The sequence below is a fragment of the Scylla paramamosain genome, chromosome 21 (genome assembly GCF_035594125.1).
Source record: "Scylla paramamosain isolate STU-SP2022 chromosome 21, ASM3559412v1, whole genome shotgun sequence".
NCBI lineage: Eukaryota > Metazoa > Arthropoda > Malacostraca > Decapoda > Portunidae > Scylla > Scylla paramamosain.
Genome location: NC_087171.1, coordinates 10,036,144 through 10,056,016, shown reverse-complemented (window position 1 = coordinate 10,056,016; position 19,873 = coordinate 10,036,144). Strand labels below are relative to the sequence as shown.

Below are 19,873 nucleotides of genomic sequence, written 5' to 3'. Positions count from 1 at the left end.
CCTGAATGACCAAGGTTTCATTCCAGTTCGAGAGGACCCTGTCCTAAGACCGGACACACAGCTTCTTCAACAGCAGCCAGAACAACGGCAACAACAACATCAACAGTTTCAAGCTCCCGCCATCGAGCCCAACCTGCAGCTCAGCGCTGGGGTTAACGAACCAGGTAGAATAGTCATATTAAGCAGAACGTTATATTGTAAGAATAAATTACTCAGGATATTTTACTGAGTATTGTTTGAATCATTTGTGTGTCTTGCGTATTATGTTATCTTGTCTTGCGTTATCATGCAAAACATCAGTATGGGAGTATGACGAGTACACCCGAAGGATAATCGTCAACATGAAAGAAACCTTTAGTATTTCTGCCATGCTAAATGATGGATCCATCCTTGTGCCTCACCACTTGAAGGGGCAAAGTTTGAGATGACATCCAAGCACTTCACCTTGTGTTGTAGCATTCACAGCCTCAGCTCCTACATGACTCTAGTGAATATCATGTTCAAGTTCATCATGAATCATCCATCATGTGCAAGGATACATTATTCTTGTCACATAAAATATTCAGAAAAAGGCCTGATCATTAGCATCCTTTTTATACTAAGCATGCATTTTCTATGATATAAATATGCATGCCTGTAACTATTACATTTAACTAAGTGTATATATATAAACCACAGTGTAGTGCACATAGTAGGGTTCAGTAATGTAAGGATCATGTGATGTAGCTTCTATATTAGAAAGCACATGATAAATGTTACTTGTGTTAACTTGCCATGACATCATGAAAAACAGCACTCTGTAATTGAACATTGACATACAATTAATTCATACTAATTTGTACATGGTAAGTCCAATGTATTATGCCATTATATAGAGTGCACGATCACATGCTCCCTACATGGAAGAAAGCTTCATCAAATTATTCTCCTGACAAGGTGGTACGAAGTCTTCACTCTCCCGTACCAAGCATCGTCGTGTTTCAGGCTGTGGCACTCCCAGAATATCTCAGTTTGCTAAAAGAATCATAGGCGGGGATGAGGCCAGATTTGGTGAGTTCCCATGGCAGGCACACATTCGCATCTCCGGGTACCAATGCGGTGGTGTGCTGGTGAACCACTTCTTCGTAGCCACTGCAGCCCACTGCGTCCACAAGTGAGTGAGGTGCTCCATGTTGGGCTGCTCATTTCTTCCCAGATGCTCTTTATATTTACACTTGAAAGTATATTGAAAAATTAAAGTAAAAAAATTAAGTTACATTCCCATTAAATGCGGAAAAAGAGAATTACATTAGATTTTGTATAAGTTTTTAGAAATTATTAAATCTAATTTAGCAAAAATGATTTGTTTTGTAGGGCACGACTCAACCAGATCACAGTTCATCTGGGAGAGTTTGATACCAAAGACACCGGGGACCATGAAGAGCCGCTGCCCAAGGAAACCTTTGCAGTTGTAGAGAAGAGGATCCATCCCATGTTCAAGTACATGCTTACACAGCCTGACAGGTTAGTTAGTCGTGTTCCCATATTCAGGTTGATCTGCAGCCTGCAAACCATACAAAATCTTTAAGGCTTACCACAGATATCAACAGTAGGTTTCATATCAGTGCAGTCATCAAGAGCTATAGCCACAGATATTTGTAAGTCTTGCCCCCAGGTATTTTCACCATGGAAGAGGGTGTTATAGCAAAAGAGCAGGTAGGATACTGCATTGCTCATACGCTGAGTACCCCACTGTAATTCTTAAAGAGTATATGGTACATGTGATCCACAATGGACTATCAACATAACCAAGCTTTCTGGTGGAAATTAAATATTCAGTTTAGACAATAAGCTAGCTGTATAAGGTTGGAGTTAGTAATGGAATATGTTAGGATTTCACCTTAATTGTTCCTAATGATAGATCTCATAATAAAGATGTAAAAGTTTTTTTACATGCAAGCATTCATTTTTGGTGATGTACAGTGGTCCACTCTTTATATACTCCATAAGCTGAATGGAGCAGTTGTTGAATGTGGTTGTAGAAGCAATAGGGTGATGCAGTGTGGATATTAGTAAGGTAAAAAGCATTTCAGAGCAGTATTTAGTATTTAGTTCAGTAATTTCTCAATAAAGGAAGCCCTCTGACACCATTTGGACCACTCTCAACTGACCAAACAAAAGTTATGTTTAAAAGGTGATACCTTTGAAGGTGAGGTGACAAAGGCCAGGGCAACAGAGCAGATATCAGTGTTCGCTGAAAAAAAAAATGGTGAATTTCATTGTGTGTATGTATTTGGTATTTAGATACATTTATGCCTTTCATTGGTAAATCTTCTGTTATATGTGCCAGACAGAACAGCTTAACTGTGCCTTTCTCCTCCACAGGTATGATATTGCAGTGCTACGTCTCAACCGCCCTGTCATCTACCGAGCCAACATCCTGCCCATCTGTTTGCCTGATCCTAATGACAATTTCATTGGGGACGTAGGCATTGTGGCTGGCTGGGGCAAGACAGATAACTCCTTCGGTAAGTGATGATGGAGCCCCAAGAAACAAAGTTTCTTTCAGAAACTTGTACTTCCACTTAATTAATTAGTACAGAATAAGAATATGGGTTAGATTCAACAGTAATTTAATTCAGCAATGTTTTTCTAATTTGTTCATTAATTTTCCTTGAGAGAAAAAAAAAACTGATGGTGGGGAAAGAATTTTTCTAAGAAGTTGAAATTCAATGTTTAGTCTCTGAGTTTCTTGTATCCACTAAAACTTAGATGTATCTATAAGCATAGCAAATAATCAATGCTGCAGCAGTCATGTGTATTTAGCTGAAGGTGATAATGCATGTATTTTATATATATATATATATATATATATATATATATATATATATATATATATATATATATATATATATATATATATATATATATATATATATATATATATGAGTGGCACCAGCCAATGGCAACAAAAATCTAATAAAAAAAAAAGCCCACCAAGATGCCAGTCCCCAAATAGGGTCCAAAGGAGTAGTCAAAACTTGAAGGATGTGTCTTGAAACCTCCCTCTCGAAGGAGTTCAACTCATAGGAAGATGAAAATACAGAAGCAGGCAGGGAGTTCCAGAGTTTACCAGAGAAAGATGAATGACTGAGAATACTGGTTAACTTGCATTAGAGAGGTGGACAGAAAAGGGGTGAGAGAAAGATGAAAATCTTGTGCAGCAAGACCACGGGAGGAGAGGAGGCATGCAGTTAGCAAGATTAGAAGAGCAGTTAGCATGAAAAAAGCAAGAGATGCAACATTGCAGCGATGAGAAAGAGGCTGAAGACAGTCAGTTAGAGGAGAGGAGTTGATGAGACAAAAAACTTTTGATTCCACCTGTCTAGAAGAGCAGTATGAGTGGACCCCCCACCCCCTGATATGTGAACCATACTCCATACATGGACAGATAATACCCTTGTACAAAGTCAGCAACTGGAAGGGTGAGAAAAACTGGTGGAGACATCTAAGTACACCTAACTTCATAGAAGCTGTTTTAGCAAGAGATAAGATGTGAAGTTTCCAGTTTAGGTTATAAGTAAAGGACAGACCAAGGATGTTCAGTGTAGGAGAGGGAGACAGTTGAGTGTCATTAAAGAAGAGGGGATAGTTGTTTGGAAGGTTGTGTCAAGTTGATAGATGGAGGAATTGAGTTTTCGAGGCATTGAACAATACTAAGTTTGCTTTGACCCAATCAGAAATTTTAGAGAGATCAGAAGTCAGGCATTCTGAGGCTTCCCTGCATGAACTGTTTACTTCCTGAAGTGTTGGAATTCTATGAAAAGACGTGGAAAAGTGCAGAGTGGATAGGACAAGAAGTTTGGTTTAGATGATCATTGATGAATAATGGGAAGAGAGTGGGTGACAGGACAGAACCCTGAGGAACACCACTGTTAATAGATTTAGGAGAAGAACAGTGACCATCTACCACAGCAGCAATAGAACAGTTAGAAAAGAAACCTGAGATGAAGTTACAGAAAGAAGGATAGAAGCTGTAGGAGGATAGTGTGGAAATCAAAGCTCTGTGCCAGACTCTTTCAAGAGCTTTTGGTATGTCTAAGGCAACAGCAAAAGTTTCACCAAAATCTCTAAAAGAGGATGACCAAGACTCAGTAAGAAAAGCCAGTAGAGCAGCCTTGATGAAACCCATATTGGCGATCAGATAGAAGGTTGCAAAGTGATAGATGTTTAAGAATCTTCCTGTTGAGGATAGATTCAAAAACTTTAGATAGGTAGGAAATTAAAGCAATAGGACAGTAGTTTGAGGGATTAGAACAGTCACCATTTTTAGGAACAGGCAGAATATAGGCAAACTTCCAGCAAGAAGGAAAAGTAGATGTTGACAGAGTTGAAAGAGTTTGACTAGGCAAGGTGCAAGCACAGAGGCACAATTTCGGAGAACAATAGGAGGGACTCCATCAGGTTCGTAAGCCTTCCAAAAGTTAAGGCCAGCGAGGGCATAGAAACCATCATTGCGAAGAATTTTAATAGGTATTATGAAATGGTCAGAGGGTGGAGGAGAGGGAGGAACAACCCCTGAATCATCTAAGGTAGAGTTTTAGCAATGGTTTGAGTGAAGAGTTCAACTTTAAAGATAGATGAGATGGCAGTGGTGCCATCTGATTGAAATAAAGGAGGGAAAAAAGAAGAAGCAAAGTTATTGGATATGTTTTTGGCTGGATGCCAGAAGTCACGAGGAGATTTAGATCTTGAAAGATTTTAACACTTTCTATTAATGAAGCGATTTTTTGGCTAGCTGGAGAACAGACTTGGCATGATTCCAGGCAGAAATATAAAGCATGTAAGGTTCTGGTGATGGAAACCTCAAGTACATTTTGTGGGCTACCTCTATATCACATATAGCACAAGAACAGGCTGTGTTAAACCAAGGTTTAGGTCAAGAAAAAGAGTGAGGAATGTATGCCTCTATGCCAAACACTGTCACCTCTGTTATGCACTCAGCACACAGAGACAGGTCTCTGACAGGGAAGCAGTAGTCATTCCAAGAAAAATCAGCAAAATACCCCCTCAGGTTCATCCAACTAGCAGAGGCAAAACACCAGAGGAATCTCCACTTAGGGGGATCCTGAGGAGGGATTGGAGCGATAGGACAAGATACAGATATGAGATTGTGATCAGAGGAGCCCAACTGAGAAGAGAGGGTGACAGCATAAGCAGAAGGATTAGAGGTTAGAAAAAGATGAAGGATGTTAGTCATATTTCCAAGACAGTCAGGAATATGAGTAGGGTGCTGCACCAATTGCTCTAGGTCATGGAGGATGGCAAAGTTGAAGGCTAGTTCACCAGGATGGTCAGTGAAGGGAGAGGAAAGCCAAAGCTGGTGGTGAACATTGGAGTCTCCAAGAATGGAGATCTCCGTAAAAGGGAAAAGAGTCAGAATGTGCTCCACTTTGGAAGTTAAGTAGTCAAAGAATTTCTTATAGTCAAAGGAGTTAGGTGAGAGGTATACATCACAGATAAATATAGTTTGCGAGTGACTGTAGTTGCAGCCAAATGGTGGAAAACTCAGAAGATTCAAGAGCAAGGATACAAGAGCAAGTTAAGTCATTGCACACATAGACACAACATCCAGCTTTGGATTGAAAATGAGGATAGAGAAAGTAGGAAGGAAAAGAAAAGGGGCTACTGTCAGGTGCCTCAGACACTTGTGTTTCAGTGAGGAAAAGAAAATTAAGTTTAGTTGAGGAGAGGTGGTATTCTACAGATTGAAAATCAGATCTAAGACTGTGAATGTTGCAGAAATTAATGAAGAAAAAGTTGAGGTGGGTATCAAGACACTTAGGGTCGATACCAGAAGAATAGTCCGACCTGGGGACATTTGTAGTCCCCTCCCCAAATGGGGACTACGAGGCTGCTGTAGGAGTCACCATGATCATTTTGAATTTTGAGTGAAGGGTGTGTGTGTAATTAAGTGCTTGTAGTTTTGTGTGAAGAGAGTTATCTTTTAGAGGGCAGGCTGTGACTGTCCCCTTGTGTTGTGAGACACAAAGGGAAATGTTCAGTGAGGTCACAGCTGTATTTAATGATAGGTTCACAGTGCTTTAGACTTCACTGGGAGTAATTATCACTTTGGTAGGTGTCTACTGCCTCCTCCTGAGGCATATAAATATGAATGCATTGTTATTCAGTGAGCTTGATAACTAAACTCTGTAAAAAACTATTGTTCTACTCTTCCTCTGATGTAGGAAAAAATATTGTTAGGAAATATGAATCTTATGTACAAAGTGATCTGATTCTTGATGCTTTTTTTTTTCTCTTCCTTGGGTGTGAAAAACAATTTAAGGTACAATAGCTATAAAGAAATCTGTAAATATACAAGAAAATATGCACAATATAAGAGCATTTGTATATTGATTTTGCATTGTCACTAACTCATTGACAGGATGGACTCATCAGGTATCTACCTAGGCCACTCCATACAGCAAGAAGACACTTGCATCCTTAGTTTTTTTTAATCTATCCTCAACAGGAAGATTCTTAAACATCTATCACTTCACAACCTTCTATCTGATCACCAGTATGGGTTCCATCAAGGCCGCTCTACTGGTGATCTTCTGGCTTTTCTTACTGAGTTTTGGTCATCCTCTTTTAGAGATTTTGGTGAAACTTTTGCTGTTGCCTTGGACATATCAAAAGCTTTTGATAGAGTCTGGCACAAAGCTTTGATTTCCAAACTACCCTCCTACGGTTTCTATCCTTCTCTCTGTAACTTCATCTCAAGTTTCCTTTCTGACCGTTCTATTGCTGCTGTGGCAGACGGTCACTGTTCTTCTCCTAAATCTATTAACAGTGGTGTTCCTCAGGGTTCTGTCCTGTCACCCACTCTCTTCTTATTATTCATTAATGATCTTCTAAACCAAACTTCTTGTCCTATCCACTCCTACGCTGATGATACCACCCTGCACTTTTCCACGTCTTTTCATAGACGTCCAACCCTTCAGGAGGTAAACATATCACGCAGGGAAGCCACAGAACGCCTGACTTCTGATCTATCTAAAATTTCTGATTGGGGCAGAGCAAACTTGGTATTGTTCAATGCCTCAAAAACTCAATTCCTCCATCTATCAACTCGACACAACCTTCCAGACAACTATCCCCTCTTCTTCAATGACACTCAACTGTCCCCCTCTTCTATGCTGAACATCCTCGGTCTGTCCTTTACTTATAATCTGAACTGGAAACTTCACATCTCATCTCTAGCTAAAACAGCTTCTATGAAGTTAGGCGTTCTGAGATGTCTCTGCCAGTTTTTCTCACCCCCCCAGCTGCTAACTCTGTACTAGGGCCTTATCCGTCCATGTATGGAGTATGCTTCACATGTCTGGGGGGCTTCCACCCATACTGCTCTTCTAGACAGGGTGGAATCAAAAGCTTTTCGTCTCATCAACTCCTCTCCTGTAACTGACTGTCTTCAGCCTCTCTCTCACCGCCGCAGTGTTGCATATCTAGCTGTCTTCTACCACTATTTTCATGCTAACTGCTCTTCTGATCTTGCTGACTGCATGCCTCCCCTCCTCCTGCAGCCTCACTGCACAAGACTTTCTTCTTTCTCCCACCCCTATTCTGTCCACCTCTCTAATGCAAGAGTTAACCAGTATTCTCAATCATTCATCTCTCTCTGGTAAACTCTGGAACTCCCTGCCTGCTTCTGTATTTCCACCTTCTTATGACTTGAATTCCTTCAAGAGGGAGGTTTCAAGACACTTATTCATCAATTTTTGACCACTGCTTTGACCCTTTTATGGGACTGGCATTTCAGTGGGCATATTTTTTTATTGGATTTTTGTTGCCCTTGGCCAGTGTCCTTCCTGCATAAAAAAAAAAATATATTATTCTGATGCTAATTCATGTGTACTGAAGGCACTATTTTTCTCTCTCAGGAAAAACGGGTACCAACATACTGCGGAAGGTACTGGTGCCAATCATCAGCAATGATGAATGTCTTTCTTGGCATCACCACAAGGGTATTGATGTCAAGCTGCATTATGAGATGTTCTGTGCTGGCCATTCCCAAGGCAAGATGGATGCATGTCTGGTAAGTCCACCTCACTGTATTGTTTTACCACTCACCTGATGACAATGACTCTCTTATCTGCAAGGGAAGTGTTGCAAGATGCTGGGAAAGGTTTCAATCATTCAATATTTATTACTTAAAAAGACATAAGTTTATAATATTTTTGTTCATGTTTCTTTTGATAGATTTTGATATTCAAGTAAATACTAAGAGTTTTTAATATTTTTTTATGAATTATTATTATGTGGTACTGTCAAAATATTAAGTAACCTTGATTATGTCAGATAAGCTATGCTATTGGACTTCAAAAAAATTAGCTCAGAACCAATCAGGTGCTTCACACATGAGGAGATAATCTTGTATGACAGAAATCACCCTGTCACCATCCTTCTGTGATATAAAGTTGTTACAGCTTTGCTGTTAATGGCAGGAAAACAGAGTTTAGAAATAAGAAAGCTGAGATTGTAACAGAAAACACACACACACACACACACACACACACACACACACACACACACACACACACACACACACACACAAAATAAACTTCATGTGCTCCTGTAGGGGGACTCTGGGGGACCATTGGTGGTGGAGAAAGATGGACGATGGGTGCTGGCGGGCATCACCTCAGCGGGCTTCGGCTGTGCTGTGGACCACCAGCCTGGCATCTACCATAAGGTGTCTGTCACTGCAGGCTGGGTGACGGGTAGTGTGCGGACGTGATAGTGCTTGTACATAATGGTAAGTGAAATAAGGAAAAAGCTCCTAGAACACACCTAGTACTACAGTGTTGCTTGTGCCAACCTTTGTACTAATGCTGTGTTGTGTTTGTATACACTGATATTTTTGTCTTAAACTTGTACAATGTTCATCAAGGCAAGAAGTGATGTTTTATGAAAAAACAAATCTTTCTCCACAACAACTGACTTAAAATCACTATGTGTACTTCTGTAAAGTCACATCATCTAGAGTAGTAAAGCTACAAATGTGTTGCTTAGCACTCCCATTGTACCTGTGTCATGCCCTCCCATTGTACCTATGGCACTATATGTCTTCCCAGTGTACCTATGTCACCATACTCCTCAAAGCTAGTCATGTAGCTGCAGGTGACCGGGCAGCTATTGGAACTTCCCTCTGTGAGTGAGTGATGCCTTCTTAAGGAAGCCGCCCCACACTGGATGGCTAGTCTTTCAAAACGTTGTGTTTCAAACTGTTTTGTAACTCTGAAAGTGAATTAGTAAATGAATGCAAACATATACGTTCCCAACTTTATACCTTGTGATATCAGTGCATGAAGCCAGTGATGAAGGTATTAATAAAAATAATTTTATCATGAGTGTAGCATAATATATGATGATGATAGTGTAGAATGTATTGTTGCATTCCTTAACTCTCTTCAAAAATTATTTTTACAAAGTTATTAGTGACTAGCATTGAAGAAATTAAATAATTTAAGTGCTGTGTGATATCAAGTATTTCTGCATGTATTTTGCAAAATTTTGTAGAAACATGATTGTAGTTATTGAAGATTGAATTTGATAAGTGAAAACTAAACTAATGATCTCTGTATATTGTGTAATATTTCTTAAGCAGCCACAAATTACATTTCAAAACTAAAGAAATGTACACTCTGCAAGACCTTCTAGGAATCATCACAGCAAAATACAAAATGTAAGTATGATGGTGTTAATTGATTAACCTGGTATGTCAGATGAGGGACCAGCGTGTGACACACTACCTGTTATGACACCTCAACTGAATGGCCTTCAGGGTTGTAATATTACTTTAAAATATAAAATATATCACAACTCTGTTGATGACCAGGATATCAATCATGTATTCACTTTGGAATGTGAGAAGCTTCTTTCTGATGGTGTCACCTGTAGCTTGTTGTGCAATGACAGAGATTGTAATGCATGTGGCAATGTTGCACTCAGGCTCTTCCTATTATGATGTCACCATAATGTTACACAAAACAGTCACACACACACACACACACACACACACACACACACACACACACAATATATTATATATATATATATATATATATATATATATATATATATATATATATATATATATATATATATATATATATATATATATATATATATATATATATATATATATATATTGCTGCCATTACCTTTTTTTTTTATGAACAAAACCATCGGTTAATGTTGTCCCATGTGGCTTTTTGATCCCATTCTACTTGTACAAATATGATATTAGCTGTAGCACTTTCTACTGATCGCGGCAATCATTGTGATGCTTATATTTTTATACATTATTTGATAGCGCAGTTAATATCAACGCCATCTTCCTCTGATTTTCACACCATCTCAGTGACGAATTCATCAGTCAGCTTGCTATGTTTTCCCCACAAAGAAAATAATAGTACATTAAGATTATTTGAATTTTTACAAAGAAATGCTAGTTAGAAAATTTAATAGCAGAACCACACACACACACACACACACACATTAAACTGCAGACAAATCAAGCTGTCATGTGGGATCACTCGCACTAAATACTGGGATCAGTCTTTCGTAGATAAGTATGACATTAAAACTGTACATAATATTTATTTTGAAATAAACTATAAATCAGTTAACATGTTTCCTCACCTTACTGTCTGCCAACTACCGCACACTGATGTGGAAGCAGAATGCTGAGTGGTGGTCACACACACACACACACACACACAAATTTGTCACCAGCCAAATAAATAAATGAAATTATAGGAGAGACTTATAACCAGCTGAAAATATAAAAGTGGCATTCACCTACATGGATGAAGAAATGGTAAGAAAGTTCATATAGTCAATGATACGATCAAGATTGGAATGTCACTATTCCTTGAAACAGAGAATACTGATAGCTTTCACTGCGGTATGCTGCAGGATTGAAATCCTCTCTTGCATGGCTGCGAACTTAGAATGCTTCACGATATCAACAGACGTGCTACATGCCCAATTAACAGTGCGTGGGGTTAGATTCCATTGCGCAAGAAAATATGATCACCACTTCATTCATTAATACAAGTAGAAACAAACAACCCGTAAACTTACTAGTAGTGTCTTGTAAATGAAAGTATAGCTGAGTTTAACATTTTTATTAAGATAAGCGAGGTCAGAGATAGTTGCGGTCCTCACATATCAGTCTTGGTGACGCTTGATACTGAAGCACGTCGGGCAGGTTGTAATCGTATTTCTCCTGTGCTGATGAATACTGATAGGTGAGGCCGGTGGGAGAAGCGTGGACGTGCAGATTCTCTGGCAGGCACTAACCCATCTTCGTGGCTGGTTTCTGGCACAAAACGCTGTGCGACAGACAGGAAAACAAATGATTGCCATCATAAGTAGAAACAGTTTTACCTTCCTTTTTCATCACCAAAAACATCACCCTTACGTATTGTTGCCCTTACGTATTATTTACCAAAATCTGTCATTATCATTGACATCATTATCATTATCACCACTACACCACCACTGCTATCAGAATCAGTAACACAATTTTATCTACCATTATCAATACTACCGTCACCACAACCACATACACCACCACAAGACCCACCTCTTAATGTTTCCGCAAGAGGAGTCATTCCACCAGAAGTCCTTACCCTTCCTCATTTCAGTGCAGTCCTCTTCGCCCGCGCTGTTAGGTTCTCCTGGTGCCCACCTGGCGAATACAAACACCTCAGTCGCATCCCTTACCTTACTCAATTAATTCCCTTGCTTCTGGTTGAAGATTCATTCAAATTCAGCATGATCAGATATACTACAGCTCTCTCTCTCTCTCTCTCTCTCTCTCTCTCTCTCTCTCTCTCTCTCTCTCTCTCTCTCTCTCTCTCTCTCTCTCTCTCTCTCTCTCTCTCTCTCTCTCTAAAATACTACTCTGCACATGAAGGAGTTAGTTAGGGTGAATGATTATGTATGATAATGCAAGTGATATTTGACTCACTCATTGAATACTGGTACCGATGTATCTGTCCAAATGAAGTTTCCTTCGGTGCTCTGGTCAGTCAAACCAATCCACGTATCGTCGGTCGCGAGGGCTGAAAAGTAAATATTGGGTGTGACATTACTATGGGAAAGCTTTCAGTGGGCCCCACTGAGAAACTATAACTAATAATATACCTAAAAGAATCTTAATGAGGAAAGCACAATAAGACTGAAGGAAAATTCAAGTTAATAAAACAGGAGAGCAATATTAGACAATGGCACACAAGGTAGCACACATAGTTGAACATTACGTTTACAGTAAATCGTTTGGTTAAAAAGAAAAAAAAAAGAACTTAATTCATGAAATGTAAATAAACTGTAAGTCCCAAAATCACAATATTATTACTTGCTTGTATAGGTAAGTGCTAGATAAAAGATTTCTGACTATTGCATCATGAATGCCATCCAAACTGAATGTGGTAATATATCTGCCGTACTCGAATTGACTGACAGAACAAGTGAACTTTTAGGGACATTACTTACCTCTAAGGAAAGAAGCCTGATCTGTAGATGTAATCTTGGCGTATTCTGCATTAAGAGCATTACAGTAGATCTGACCTTGCATCCAGTCAAATTTAACATTCTTGTCAATTTGGTAGCATGATGACTCATAGAGAGACCATCCGCTTTCACAAACCCACCGTGGTTCAGTGGTGGTCGGGACCACTGTTGTTGTCTGTGGGGTTGTTGTGATTTCTGTTTCCTTGTCCGTTACACATTCAATCAGAGTTGTTGATTCTACTGTGACAGTTGAAGGAGAAGTTCCAGGCTCAGTGATAATGGTACTGGTGGTTGAGCCGGTCACTCCAGAGGGACCTCCAGTACCAGTGGTGGTGGTGGTGGTGGTCTCTGTCACTCCAGAGGGACCTCCAGTACCAGTGGGGGTGGTGGTCTCTGTCACTCCAGAGGGTCCTCCAGTACCAGTGGTGGTGGTGGTGGTGGTCTCTGTCACTCCAGAGGGTCCTCCAGTACCAGTGGTGGTGGTGGTGGTGGTCTCTGTCACTCCAGAGGGACCTCCAGTACCAGTGGTGGTGGTGGTGATGTCTGTCACTCCAGAAGAGCCTCCATTACCATTGGTGGTGGTCTCTGTCACTCCAGAAGGACCTCCAGTACCAGTGGTGGTAGTGGTCTCTGTCACTCCAGAAGGACCTCCAGTACCAGTGGTGGTGGTGGTCTCTGTCACTCCAGAGGGACCTCCAGTACCAGTGGTGGTAGTGGTCTCTGTCACTCCAGAAGGACCTCCAGTACCAGTGGTGGTAGTGGTCTCTGTCACTCCAGAAGGACCTCCAGTACCGGTGGTGGTGGTGGTCTCTGTCACTCCAGAGGGACCTCCAGTACCAGTGGTGGTGGTGGTCTCTGTCACTCCAGAGGGACCTCCAGTACCAGTGGTGGTAGTGGTCTCTGTCACTCCAGAAGGACCTCCAGTACCAGTGGTGGTGGTGATCTCTGTCACTCCAGAGGGACCTCCAGTACCAGTGGTGGTGGTGGTCTCTGTCACTCCAGAGGGACCTCCAGTACCAGTGGTGGTGGTGGTCTCTGTCACTCCAGAGGGACCTCCAGTACCAGTAGTGGTGGTGGTGGTGAAGGGAGTCACTGAAGAACAAGCTTCAGCCTGGAGAGAGGACTGTATGGCAACAGTGTCTGAAAATAAATGATAAATTAATAAATAAATAAACACTCATTGACAATTTCAACCTTCAGGTGCTTCTTTCTGGTGCAGAAGGCGGCTTAGCACACGGTGGATGAAAGGGATGCTAAGCCACAATGTCAGGTGCATTGGCAAAGTGATCGATGAACCTTCAATAATATAATATGTAAGGGTAGGAGATAATTACTGTGGGCGTTGGGCCACCTTAGAGTCATTTGTATTTTGATAGTAATTGTTATTTCACCACAGCAATCCCATTAATTATTAATATTAGTTTGTTGCTATAATGCTTTTAAATAATACGCACTAAAATTTCTTTTTTATATCCAGTGTATCCTATCGCTCCATCTGTTACACAGTATATCTTCCATAAAAGTATCAGACATTAGGAGAGCTGTTGTAAATCAGCAGCGAGAACTGGATAATAGTCCATTTGAGCGACAAATTATAGAGGGAATTGCTTTTCTCTTTAAAGAACATTATTAGTATATTATGTAAGATGGGAAAGAGTGTACAAGAATGCACAATTCTTGCTGCAGTTCGAAAATATATCTATGTTCACCAGACTGTTCAATTTGAGAAGATAAACTTGGGTCAGCTTTTTACGTGGCAGTTATATCAGTATAGAATAAGTAGAACAATAACATTTTACTGCTGTTAGGACGAGACTGACCAGAGATGTCGTCCACGAGTGAGCACGTCACCACGCCGTCCTCGCCATACTCCTGCCTCACCATCAAGCCATACTGCTCCAGACGAGACTCACGCTTGAAAACCGGTCCGGCAGCCCACGCCTGTCGGCACACATTTAAGGGAAGAGTTTCGTGACGCATCTCAACGGGAGATATCTCACTGTCTTTGTCACGCTTCCCCTCTTTGCCCCGGGAAACTTACGTGCACATCAGGACACGGGGAAGAGCAATGGACCTCCGGCCATCTGTTGGAGAAGTCGAGGAAGAGTGTATCTCCACACTGCGACCCTGTCTCCTGCCTCTCGATGTCGCCCACCACGCCGCCGCACACCACCTAAGAGACAACAGTATTATAATTTTTCATTGTCAGCCTCAGTGTTTTCAGTGGTTGCTGTTGTTTTTTAATATATATCAAGAACTTTTATACCGAAAAATAACAGGTAAATATTACTTATTTGTAAAAAAAAAAAAAAAAAAAAAAATCTGAAATTTAGGTATTTGGTGTAATAGACGCAAACTTTCGACAGCTCCATAGGTGAAAATAAAAACAGTCTACATGACGCACTTCGAATATGACAGATATAATAACCAGTCTTATCTGAAAGAGGTATGCATTAAGAAAAAGAAAAGGAAAGACTGGCAGAATTTCTGTAAGTTAACATCAATACAGACCTTCACCTGGTTCCTGGGTCCAGAGAGTTTACGCACTGATAAGAGGAACGTGATTTGTGAAAAGTGGCTCCTGCTTGTTTACATTTTATCTCGTAATATCAACCTATTCCTGTCACAAGTTTTCATGTTACACCAAGTATGTGGATGGCAGAGTCAAGCATCAGGATTTCAGTTTTCAAAATATATCACCGTTAATCAGGCAATTACATTTATGCAACACATTGAGGTATTTGTACAGCTTACGGAGAACTGGTAGCATGGTAAACTACCCATAACATATTTCTCCAGAGAATACTGACGAGTATGTGTGTGACGAATACCTTTCTAGAAATGGAATGCTACCTTAGAAAATATATACATACATAATTTCATCATATGCTGTTACGCCTACCACCCATTTCTACCAAATGTGAAAACACTAAGCTCGAGAACAGCCAATGATCTCTTTTTACATTCATACGTATAGGCTATGCGAAAGAAAAAAAAATATATAAAATCACAGTGAACCAAATTAACTTACGGTGATGCTCTTGTGTTTAATATTTGGGTTTTCAGATTATATATACTTCATTGGAGAGATAAGTAATTGTGTTGATGAGAAACGTGAGGTGTCCTGCATGCTTCAGAGAAAGAAGAGTGTCATAAGCCGTGTGTCCTGCATTACAGTGACTCACCTTCGCCAGGAGGAGGATCACTGCGACTTGTTGCCTCGCCATGGTTTGAGTGCAGTGAGGGAGCCACTGCCGGGGTTGTTATATACACCATCGTCCCAGAGTTTGTGGTGTAATTTTTCGCTCTCCCTTTTCTACGGAGTTCGCAGTTCGGTAATTCAAAAAAAAAAAAAAAGGAATTTTCTTTACTTTCTGTACAGTAATGTGTCATCTGCAGTATTCACAGTGAAAACGTGCTAATGATGTCATCAGTAAGCGCAAACAGAGCCTTTCAGAGGAAAAGTACCAAATCTCTTCACCTGTAACGGTAATGGTCTGAGTACTAAAGCATCGGTTTTTACGCAGCCCACCTGTCCCAACACACACCTCCCGACTAAGTGACACAAACTAAGTGCTGTTAATGAACCTATTTATGATGGAAGATTACCTTTGTCATACTGGGACTGACAGTCTGTTTACATTTTGTAGGTCACCATCGTGACATAACTGCTTTCACACCAAGGAAAATAAGACGTTTTCATTTATTTTATTTTATTTTATTTTATTTATTTATTTACTTATTCATATGTAAGAGGGGCACAGGCCAAGGACAACAAAAAGGACGAAAAAAAGGCCCACTAGAGTGCCAGTCCCCCAAAGAAAAGTCAAAAGGATTATCGAAAAAAGGAGAACAAGTGTCTTGAAACCTCTCTCTAGAAAGAGTTCTAGTCATAGGAAGGAGGAAATACGAGTACAGAAGCAGACAGGGAGTTCCACCAGGGAAATGTATGAATGATTTAAAATACTGGTTAACTCTTGCATTAGAGAGGTGGACAGAATAGGATGAGAAAAAGTAGAAAGTCGAGTGCAGCGAAGTCGCGGGAGGAGGGGAGGCACGCAGTTGGCAAAATCAGAAGAGCAGTTAGCATGAAAAATAGCGGTAGAAGATAGCAAGAGATGTAACATTACGGCGATGAGAGAGAGGCTGGAGACAGTCAGTAAGAGAAGAATTGATCAGACAAAATGCTTTTGATTCCACCCTGTCTAAAAGAATGGTAATAGGGGAATCCCCCCACATCCCCCCATACATGTAAAGCGTACTCCGTACATGGATGGATAAGGCCCCCTGTACAGAATTAGCAACTAAGGGATGAGAAAAACTGGCGATGCCTATTCAGAATGCCTAACTTCATAAAAGCTGTTTTAGCTAGAGATGAGACGTGAAGTTTCCAGTTTAGACAATTAGTAAACACCAGACGGAGCATGTTCACTGTAGAAGAGGAGGCAGTCAAGTGTCATTGAAAAAGAGAGAATAGTTATCTGAAAGGTTATGTCGAGTTGATAGATGGAGGAATTGAGTTTTTGGGGCACTGAACAATGCTAAATCCGCTCTACGCAAATCAGAGATTTTAGAGAGATCAAAAGTCAGGCATTCTGTGGCTTCCCTGTGTGACTTTTTAATTCCTGAAAGGTTGAACGTTTACGAAAAGACGTGGAAAAGTGCACGATGGTATCATAAGCGAAGGAGTGGATAGGACAAAAATTATGCTATCTTATACAGTGTGTGTGTGTGTGTGTGTGTGTGTGTGTGTGTGTAAATATATATATATATATATATATATATATATATATATATATATATATATATATATATATATATATATATATATATATATATATATATATATATATATATATATATATATATATATATATATATATATATATATATATATATATATAAAACACACACACACACATACACACACACACTCACACTTTTTCCGACTAAGGCTGAAGGACAAAAATGGTGTATTTTTGGGGGGAGTCTAGCCTTTTTTTTTTTTTTTTAATACGTGTTTTATGAGACCACACGCTTTGGCTATCAGTCCCTCCAGTGCTCGAAACATTACTGTAGTCCTGGCCTGTGATTCGCTAAAATAGTTTCGAATTTCGTAAGTTCTTAAGAACTTCGTATCGCTGGTAAGAGCAGTTCACTAAACACTTTGAACCAGTTTTCTTCGTAAAGTTACGATTTTTTTTTTTTTTCTCAGGATCCAATAAGGTTTCCTACCCTGAGATAGGAAATGGTGTTCAGAGACCCCTTGAACCCTGGTGAGATGCATGATGACAGGCCTCCGCAGAGGAAAATAGTGGTGTGACGAGCTGCTATCAACAGATGTTGGTTGTGTGACAAGGAGATGGCATAACCCAAGTGCTGGCAGCATTGTCATTCTGTGTACAGAAGTGGAAGATTTAAGAGCGTTGGGGCAGATGTTTCAGGGCTCAGTAAAGACGGAAATTCATCAATGCACACCAGTGGTCACCAATACCTGTTTGGTGAGTAGCATATTTTCTGATTAAAGTTATTAATTTATTATTATTATTATATATTTATTTATTTTAATTTTTTTTTTCAAACTGGGCCCCCAGACAGTCCTGCCCTATGCCATCTAACTCCTCGTTGCACTTTCAAGACCTACTGCAAGTTTTGCCTCACCATTCTGTAATTTGTTTGACCTAACAAGAAGGAGAATCTTATATAATTATCTAATCCAACATAGCATTATTTGCCATGTGTTTTGGTGGTGCTCTTACCATTATTGTCTATAATCCCCATATAAACAAATAAATAAATAAATAAATAAATATATATATATATATATATATATATATATATATATATATATATATATATATATATATATATATATATATATATATATATATATATATATATATATATATATATATATATATATATATATATATATATATATTTAACACAGGTAAAGCATGGTGGGCCACATTTTAAAATTAAATTACAATTTCATATTTAGAAATAACTCTTAACATTCATATGACTCAAATAATGATCCAATATGATAATAAGAAAAAAGAAAACATCATTAAACTAGTAAATAATAAAAAGCCATTTCATTGTGACCTTTCTCTCGTGCTTGCCACAACATTCTTCCTTTTTGACTTGTAGAATTTTTTTTTCTTTTTTTTACAAATTTAATGTTCTTTGCAAAGCGAAACTTAAAAAAAATATAACGTACCATATAAAGAAAATTCACGTCTTGTTTTTATTCTAGGAGACAGCGGATACTTCTTGGAACCCTTCCTGATGACACCTGCCGACCCAGCAGAGCAGCAGCATGACAGGAGCCATGTCAAGACACGTGTTGATGTAAAACAAACTGTTGGCATCCTCAAAGCACTCTTCAAATGCCTTTATAGGGATGGAGGAGCAGGAGAATTCCATTATGAGTTGATACGCTGTGTAAGAATTGCAAATGCTTGTATACTCCTCCATAACCATTGCATGAATAGAACAATACCCTTGTCGGAACGAAGCGCAGGTGATGAACAATATCCACACACAGATGCTGGTGACACTAATGTTAGGCATGGAGGGATTACAAAGCAAGAACTTGTCTGTCAAGTATTTGCACTTCACCTTGGGTAGGGAAAATAAATAACTATGTATTTAAGAATGTTGTGCATTATTATTGTAGGATGTTTTTTTTTTCAGTAATTTAATTGATTTTATATTATAAGTTGCATATCACACTGATAATATTAATTCTTCGTACCTTCACATCTAAATATGAAAAAAAGGAGATCATTATGATGAACTTGAGGTTAGGATTAATATGTGCTTAAATATATTTTCTATTTTATATTTTGTCAAGTTTTGTACTAGCAGTAGTAATTGTAGTAGTAGTAGTAGTAGTAGTAGTAGTAGTTTTGCAGGATCACTAGGTTCGGCAGGACCACTAGGCACGGCAGGACTACTATAGTTGCCTCGCAGCCCTCACTGAGCGGCGCCACCACAGAGAGAGAGAGAGAGAGAGAGAGAGAGAGAGAGAGAGAGAGAGAGAGAGAGAGAGAGAGAGAGAGAGAGAGTTGTTATAGAATTAAATGTTTTGTTTATAGGGTGTTGCGTCAAGCACGTCAACAAACACTACTGTCGTGGCCAAGGTGTTGCATGGATCTGGCATTCAGTGGCTACTAGAAAATCATTAAGTTTTCAGTTCTTAATTAAGGGAGATTGTAAAATCGCGAATCCCATATTAAATTGCTTGTCTTCAACTTGTATCTCCTCCCTTATTTATGACCAATTCTTTTTTATTCAAAAAGCA

At 39.5% G+C, this 19,873-nt stretch overlaps 2 protein-coding genes across 9 annotated transcripts in view; one reads left to right on the top strand and one right to left on the bottom strand.

The window, feature by feature from the left end:
• The window catches only part of LOC135110984 (serine protease 33-like), an 84,049-nt gene extending 73,376 nt beyond the window's left edge, over positions 1-10,673 (top strand). For 4 of the 6 annotated variants that reach the window (XM_064023786.1, XM_064023787.1, XM_064023785.1 and 1 more), the window contains 6 exons: positions 27-164; positions 937-1,153; positions 1,354-1,503; positions 2,365-2,507; positions 7,923-8,077; positions 8,621-10,673. In XM_064023786.1, coding sequence (XP_063879856.1) covers positions 27-164; positions 937-1,153; positions 1,354-1,503; positions 2,365-2,507; positions 7,923-8,077; positions 8,621-8,779 — 962 coding nt within the window. In that variant the 3' untranslated portion in view covers positions 8,780-10,673. The remainder of the gene's footprint in view (positions 1-26; positions 165-936; positions 1,154-1,353; positions 1,504-2,364; positions 2,508-7,922; positions 8,078-8,620) is intronic. The other 2 variants (XM_064023788.1, XM_064023790.1) reach the window with 2 other exon arrangements.
• A 486-nt stretch (positions 10,674-11,159) lies between these two features.
• On the bottom strand, positions 11,160-15,848 carry LOC135110983 (putative per-hexamer repeat protein 5). Of its 3 annotated transcripts, none has more exons than XM_064023783.1 (8): positions 15,750-15,848; positions 14,606-14,737; positions 14,385-14,505; positions 13,348-13,704; positions 12,547-13,302; positions 12,023-12,116; positions 11,636-11,740; positions 11,160-11,381 (listed from the first exon to the last, which is right to left on the bottom strand). In XM_064023783.1, the coding sequence occupies exons 1-8, from the start codon at positions 15,789-15,791 to the stop codon at positions 11,345-11,347; spliced, it is 1,644 nt and encodes a 547-aa protein (XP_063879853.1). In that variant the 5' UTR covers positions 15,792-15,848; the 3' UTR covers positions 11,160-11,344. The 3 variants fall into 3 exon arrangements, with proteins under 3 accessions (XP_063879853.1, XP_063879854.1, XP_063879852.1); XM_064023784.1 differs by having other exon boundaries at positions 12,547-13,077; XM_064023782.1 differs by having other exon boundaries at positions 12,547-13,704.
• Between the last annotated feature and the right edge of the window lie 4,025 nt (positions 15,849-19,873).